The 7,497-nt window shown below is 44.4% G+C and overlaps 1 protein-coding gene across 7 annotated transcripts in view; it reads left to right on the top strand.

Annotated features, from left to right (window-relative positions):
- The first annotated feature begins 1,391 nt into the window (after positions 1-1,391).
- Positions 1,392-7,497, top strand: part of DOCK2 (dedicator of cytokinesis 2) — a 412,101-nt gene continuing 405,995 nt past the window's right edge. For 4 of the 7 annotated variants that reach the window (XM_045075617.1, XM_045075616.1, XM_045075618.1 and 1 more), the window contains exon 1: positions 1,392-1,520. In XM_045075617.1, the coding sequence (XP_044931552.1) occupies positions 1,478-1,520 (43 nt within the window). In that variant the 5' untranslated portion in view covers positions 1,392-1,477. The remainder of the gene's footprint in view (positions 1,521-7,497) is intronic. The other 3 variants (XR_006605414.1, XM_004737633.3, XM_004737634.3) reach the window with 2 other exon arrangements.

The raw sequence follows: 7,497 nt of genomic DNA, 5'->3' as shown, positions 1-7,497 counted from the left end.
GTTGATTTGGTGAGACTACAGACTTAATTATTCAATAAAGCACCAATCTTGGTGTGGCCATGGATGCATTTTGTAGATGTAATTAACATCAACAATCAGCTAACTTTAAGTGGAGATTCAATAGTCTGAGTATGTCTGATCCAATCAGTTGAAAGGCCTTAAATGAACCTTCTTTGAAAAAGAAGAAATTCAAACTATGTGGACAGTAGCTTCAGCTCCTCCTGAGAATGTCTAGACTGCATTTCCTGATGGCCTGCCTTGTGGATTTGGGATATTCCTACTCAGCCCCACATTCACATAAGCCACTTTCTGGAAATATATTTCTTCATGTATCCATACCTTTCCTACTGGTTCTGCTTCTCCAGGGGAATCCTGACTGATTCAACTGCTCACTACAATAGGTACTACCTTATTTGTACTATTAGGAAACAGAAAAGGAAATAACTTTAGATAATATGAAGATAATGTTTGCCATAGCTGTCCATCAGCTGTGACATTGCCTAATCTATCTTGTTGATTCTCTACTATAAGGTAGAAAGAGGTAGTGAGAGTTATGAATAAAGAAAATTCAGGAAGACTTCAATTCTGTCTTATCACTGTGAGTCAAAGAGACTTTTTTTTTTTTCCTGATAGCATCTGTTTCCAGAGCAAAAATGAGATTTTTCTGAGAAATGCCTTCATTAGTCAAATTCTAGGACTCTTTTCCCGGGGGTGCTGTTGCGGGCTCTCAGAGCACCCTTACCTCCTGGCATTGTTGGTAAATCCCATGCTTGTGTACTTTCAGAAGTACTTTCTGGGCTTTTACCAGGTTTTCAAATGGGTCTGTGACACCAATAGTATAAAAACCACAAATCACATTCTCTGTACATGTATATTGAACTGCTATGTGTCACTTGCTGTGTCCATAATCTCTTCTAATCCTCACAATAATCATATGAGGTACATACTAGTATCCCATTTTACAGATGAGAAAACCAAATCTTACAAAAAAAGAGATAGTTTGTCCTACTCTACTGTCATGGCTGATAAATATGGATTTATAAATAAGTATAAATAAATAAATAAATAAATATGGATTTACATTCACATAAGATATCAAAGCTCATGTTAGGGAGCCTTGGGAGGGAGTTCTGTTCAGTCACTAGGCTGTTATCTGGCAACTTCCTGCACTTGTGGTGGTGGCCTGGGTGGCGCTAAGTACCTACCTGGTCTCTCCACACTTGCCTGGGGGAGATCAAGCTGGTGATAGCCCCAAGCTTTGCTGGGGTCTCCTGGCTTTCCAGTCACTAGGTTTCTAATGTGCCCCAGCCCAGTGGGCCTGATGGAGGAGGTGCAGAGCGCCCTGGGGAGAGGAGGGCGGGCCCTGAGAGGGAGTTTGAAAAGAGGAAGGAAGTGGGGCCCGGCGGAGCGCCTAGCCACCCCCTGGCTGCTTCCCCACAGGACGACGTGAGGCACCCGCAGCTCCAGTGGCCCAGCCATGGCCCCCTGGCGTAAAACTGACAAGGAGCGACACGGCGTGGGTAGGTCTGGGCATGAGGGAAAGGCAGGTGGCCTGAGAACCGTGTGCTGGAAGATGCTGCGGCAGCCAGCCGTGTGGGCACAGGCAGGGAGGGCTGACCCAGCGTCCCGGGCTCAGTGACTTCCTCAGCTTGCTTTAGGGCCAGCTGAGTGGAGAAGAGGAGGCAGGGGGAGAGGAACATGGGCACCCTGCCCAGTCGACTTTGCCCATGGGACACAGACTGTTGTCTCTCCACAATGCTTCTGCAACCCCTACATGGGGTCCAGTTCAGGGTGGCTTTGTGTGCCCCAGTCCCAGTGTTTCAGGGGGTAGACTTCATTGCCCCACATAGAGAGATGACCTCAGAGAAGGAACATCTGCCCTCTCCTCTTGCCTGGCCCAGCATGCCTTCCTCCACCCCTGTCCAAAGTGACACCTATCTGCCTGCTTCTCCTGCCTGTTTCTTCTGGGTCAGATGATCCCTGATTTGGTGGAGGGTCCAGAGGGCTGTATAGGTTTAGGGAGTGGGGCTGGAAGACAGGGTCCTTCACTCAGCCTTTGAGAAGCTCTGGGGAGAAAGGCTCCTGCTGGGTTATCTGGGGATATCCAAGAAGCCCGCTTCATCAGCTTCAGCCATTTAAGCTCCCAGAAGCCTCTGCCTCAAGCTCAGGGCGGAAGTGGTGGCTGGGGGAAGGGAGACTTCAGGTACTGGGACTCTTTCTACTAAGTGGCACCCGTGGTGCAGCTTCTGTAAACTCACTGTGGTTTTCAAACACAAGTGTAAATTTGAAAACCACTGTATGATTTCCTACATAGGCAGATACAAGACGCCACCCTCAAAGATGAGCATTGAATAAGCCCCAAGTCAGTGAGACAGAGAGAGAGAGAGAGAGTGAGGGAGAGAGAGATTAGATAGATACAAGGAGTCCCAAGGCTGCTGTTGGAGAAACACTGCCCCAGAGAGTTCAACATTTATCTCTTCACTTGCTCAGCTCTAGGCAGTAGGGGTTCTGAACAGAGAAGAGACATGAACAGATTTGTGCTGAAGCCAGTGTGGAGGGAGGCTGGGTGGCAGACAGGAGACAGTATTGATTCAGGGTAAGTAGAGCAGCAAATGGGGGGAAGAGTTCTACCCTTCATCTGAGGGGCTATAGTGCATTCCTGCTGTAAAGGCCCTGTGCTATGATATGAAGATCGTGGGCTCTGGTGACAAACTGCCTCTTCTTGGATTATAGTTTCTAATACTTTCCAGCCCTGTGACCTAGACAAGATACTTACTCTCTCTAGGGCTCAGTTTCTTTATCTGTATAATGGGGATAATAATAGCACCTGCTTCCCAGGGTTGTTATAGATGTAAAGGAATTCATCCACATAAAGTGCTTAGAATGACAATTACACAAAGCAATCCTCACTCACTAGATGTTACCAGTTATTATTCTTAGACTTTGCCCTCTGCATGGGGGTTTAGTTGAGGACACGACATCACAGGATGGGACAGAGTTACAAGATGGAGTAGGGTTCCCACTTTCCCTAGCAAAGGAAATCCTATTTAGGTGGTCAGGGATTGGGAACTTTGTTAGACACTAGGCCTGAAGTCTTCTTGATGATAGTATAGCTGACATTTTTCATGCCTACTTGTGAAAATTCTATTTCATGGGGGGTCAGAAGGTTGATGACCATCTAGGGATCCAGAGAGCACTTGGAAGGTATCTGCTTCTCAAAGGGAGTCTCTTTTCTCTGCATCTGAATGCTGGACTCTTTGTCAGGCCCTGGGTAGATGGAAAGACAAAGATTAGGTTATGATAATATGGGGGACTGGATTCATGGGACAGAAAGAACAGGGACCTAACAGTAAGGAGCTGGCCTTTAGCTCTGGCACCATCACTATTTGCAGACAGGTCTGTCATCTGGTCTTCTCAATGTAAATTTAGGTCTTAAATTTTTCTATTTTAAAGTGTTCTTTTATGAAAAGCATTTGAGATAATGAATATGGGGGCTTGGAAGAAGAGAGAAACATATAAAGGATTAGGGGGTTCTTGGAGTATCTTCAGAGTCCCAGCCAGGCCTAAACACACAAGGAGAACCTGTGCTTTGCTTTCCTATTTGGTTTCCTCATCAGTGCTGGTGGCATCAGCCAGCCTTCTTCTGGCTTAATTCTCAAGGAATGCTTATGTCTGTCTGTTTGTCTCATGGGCTGGCTTTACACAAGACCGCTTCTTCACCAGAATCACTGGCTTCTTTGTCATCTTCTTATCTTGTGGGCAGCCCCAGGTGACCTTCCTATATATACCTCGTCAGATTATTTTTCCTTCCTTAATGGAATATTAACATGTGATCCATTAGAATTACAGAGAGTTCCAGAAGTGGGGAAAAACAGCATGACTATGAAGTAAGAATAGGCACAGACTGCCTTCGAGGAGATATTTGTAAGGTTGGAAGCTTGGGTTGTGAAGTCAGAACTGATTTCAAACCTGGGCCTGTTTCCTCATCAATAAAGTGGGGGTAATAAGGATAATGTGCATCTTGTGAGACTGTTGTAAGGATTGAATGGGGTAATGTATGAAAAGCACTTAGTAATGTGGTTGGCTCAATGAAAGTTAGTGACTAAGGTCCAGGGGTTACTTAATAGTTGCAGAGCTAAATGAAACACAGGACAATGCCCCCAAATACAAGATTCAGGACACTTATGCCTTCAAAGAGTGTAGTGTTTTGTGATTTATAAGACCCATTATCATGCAACATCTTTGGCTCCAGAATATCTCTATGAGGCATTATTTTCATTTTACGGATGAAGAAACCAAGACCCAGAGTTCACATAATTTAGAAGTACTTGGGCTTTGTCTTAGATTCAATTATCTTCAGATCCCGGGTCTTTGGTACCACACAAGGAGAGAATCCAGGAGAGGGGGACATCATAGAAAAATTTAGGATGTTGGAATGTATGTGGCATTTGGGTCAAACAATAAATATTCTGCTTTGGTTTTAGTAGATGTTTGTAATGAAAACAAAACAATACAAAACTTTGGAGAGGTAGAGTGCACCCAGATTGTGAAGGGCTTTGAGCCAACCTTGTAAGCTTGGACTTAATTCAGTGCACAGTGGAATTTTAGAGCGGGCATGTCACCTATAAGAATTTAATATAATTAATTATAAGAAGGGCAGGGATTGAACACAGAGGTATAAGAACAGAAGTAGGTAAAATCTTCCTGTCTCTTGACTGCCTGATTAGTTAGCCCTGCAAGAGTCCACTTACAGTTAACATTACCTTTGGCCTTTACTATCTTAATCCTCTGAGTCTCAATGATGAGAGTTTCCACCTTGGAGGAGAGAAGGGAGAGCAGGAAAGGAGGAGGTAGGAGGAATAAGTTACAGTGTCAGTTAGGAATAAGTGTGATGAGTGATGGAATACCTCCAAAACAGTGGCTTAACCAAACTAGAAGCTTATTTCTCTCTCAAACAGAAAGCCCAGAAATGGTCCATGAAAAGGTGGTAGAACAATTCATTGTCTCCTGCACTGCTTCCTTAGCATGAGGCTTCTGCCTCCTGAACTGAGCTGATTGCTCAGTCTCCAGTTGTCAGATCCCCCCTCCAACCAGCAAGAGGGATGTAGGGAACAAGAAGGGCATGACCTTTCTCTTTAAGGACACTTTCCTGAAGGTCATCTTAACACTTCCTCTTGTATCCTGTTGGCTAAAACCTAATCACATGAAGGAACCTAGCAAGGGTAGGTAGGAAATGTAGTCCATTATGTAGGCAGCCATGCACCCAGCTGAAAATTAGGAGTGCCATTCCTAAGGAAGGAGGGGAAGAAGGATACTTGGGATGATGTATTAGTTTGCTTAGGTTTGCCATAAGAAAGTGCCACAGGCTACGTGGCCTAAACAATAGGAATTTATTTTTGTGTAGTTCTGGAGTCTGGAAGCCTAAGACCAAGGTACCAGTAAGTTGGTTTCATTCTGAGGCCTTGGTTTACAGACAGCTGCCTTCTCATTGCTTTGTCCTCACAGGATCATCTCTGTACATGCTCATTCCTGGTGTCTCTTCCCTTTATAAGGATGCCAGTCATATTGGATTTGGGCCTTACCCTACCAGATTCATTTAATTTAATCACACTAAACACCTGATCTCCAAATATGTTTATATTCTGAGATACTGATGATTGGGATTTTGACATATGAATTTAGGCTCTAGGTGGGGGCAATAGTTGAGTCCCTAATGGATGACCCATGGTCTGTGGTATGATATTTAAGGGCTGTACAAGAAAGCTTCAAGGCCAGGCTTCTGAGACAGAGTGAGGATAGAAAAAAGGTTCAGTTACCCTGAAGCTGAGCTTGCCAGGAAGGATTTGTACAGGAGCTTCAGTGATGTTGAGAAACCTCTTCTCTATGCAGGTGTCTCTGCTTAGGATTGTGTACCTATGTGTAACTATGTATGGGGAGTACTGGTGGTTCTTTCTAAGAGCTGTGAGGGAGAATCTGTTCTGTGACCCTCCCTAGCTTTTGGTGGGTTTCTGGCAATCTTTGGTGCACGTTGGCTTATAGACCCTCGAAGCATTCTTTACTTCCATCTTCACAAGATGTTCTTCCAGTATATATGTCTTTCTCCAAATTTTCCCTTTTAAATAAGGACATCAGTCTTCTTGGTTTAGGTTCCACCCTGGTGACATCATTTTCACTTAGCTACATCTGTAAAGATCGCATCCCCAAATAAGATCACACTGATGTACTAGGGCTTAGGACTCTAACACCTCCTTTGTGCGAGGGCTACAATGCAAACCATACTAGTCTCTGCAAAAGTAGAGAAAGTGTCTTTTCTACACGTTGACTGGGGAATGAAGATGAAACTGAGACCACTCCACGTTGAGGAATGCAGGTGGTGCTGTTGTAGTGCAGGACCCTGGACAGAACTGGTCTGCCCCAAAATGGACAGATCTGGAGTGGGCCATGGACACTTGAGTCTCTTGCAGCACAAACTTTTACTGAAATGAAAAAAAAGTCCTTTCAAAATGGTTCAGTTAAAAGGTGTGTGTTGCATATGTGTGTGTGAAGAGGCAAGTGGTGTATTTTAAGGATCAGGTGAAATCAAATAGAAATCCAGGAAACCTGAAAGGCAGACCTCCAGAAGGGCCTGAATAAAGGTGGCCTTGCCTTCCTTCTCATGGCAACCCAGCTTCTCTTAACACATCAGTGTTGCTCTCCTTACCAACTCCTTCTAATTCTATCACTCCTTTATAACTTTGATATCCTGATAACACCATGGTCCCATGGTGGTCCCAGCGTGCCACGCACTCCAACTCTGCTTGACTTTGCAGTTCAAGCATCCACCAAATCTTCTTCTCTCTGCATTTATTTATTCAAAGTTCTGAGAGAGAGGTCTGAATGGACTGACTCACATTTTCAAGAAAGTCCACTTAGATCAGAGGCCTTCGCCAACATAGGAGTGAGTTCCACTCTGATCAAGGGGTTGCTCCTGACTGGTCCAATACACTGTGATTATGGCTTGGGAACATGTGGCTTGCTACTCATCTAGCAGGAGCCATGGGAGGGGGTGGATCCTTTGAGGAGGAAGCATGAGTAAAACATGCATCCCAAATACACTCAGGGAAGAACTCTACTACAGAGGGGGCAGTTATACTGCTTTTATAGCCCGAGGTAATAATCAAGGAGGAAGGAGAGAGAGCATTGTTCACTCACTAACTTGTTGACTCATTTATTTCATTTACTCATTCATTCTTCGTTTATTTGTTAAATATTTCTTGGGCATTTTCTATGTGCCAGGCACTATGCTAGACACTAAAATTACTGGAATTAGGCCAATATGATTCCCACACTGTTAGAGCTGATAGTCTAATGGGGAAGACACAAAAGGACTTTGTAGATGAATCAGTAAGCATATAATTATGTTATGAGATGTGCCATTATAATAAAAATTTGTCCCATGATTGAGAATATTGGAGGGAGGGCTCTTAAATTAGATGGTCTGGGAAGGCCTCTGAGGAG

The sequence above is a fragment of the Mustela putorius genome, unplaced genomic scaffold, assembly GCF_011764305.1.
Source record: "Mustela putorius furo isolate JIRA1106 unplaced genomic scaffold, ASM1176430v1.1 tig00000145_pilon_pilon_pilon, whole genome shotgun sequence".
Taxonomy (NCBI): domain Eukaryota; kingdom Metazoa; phylum Chordata; class Mammalia; order Carnivora; family Mustelidae; genus Mustela; species Mustela putorius.
Note: the sequence above shows the minus strand (reverse complement) of the source record. Positions and strands in the feature narration are given on the sequence as shown.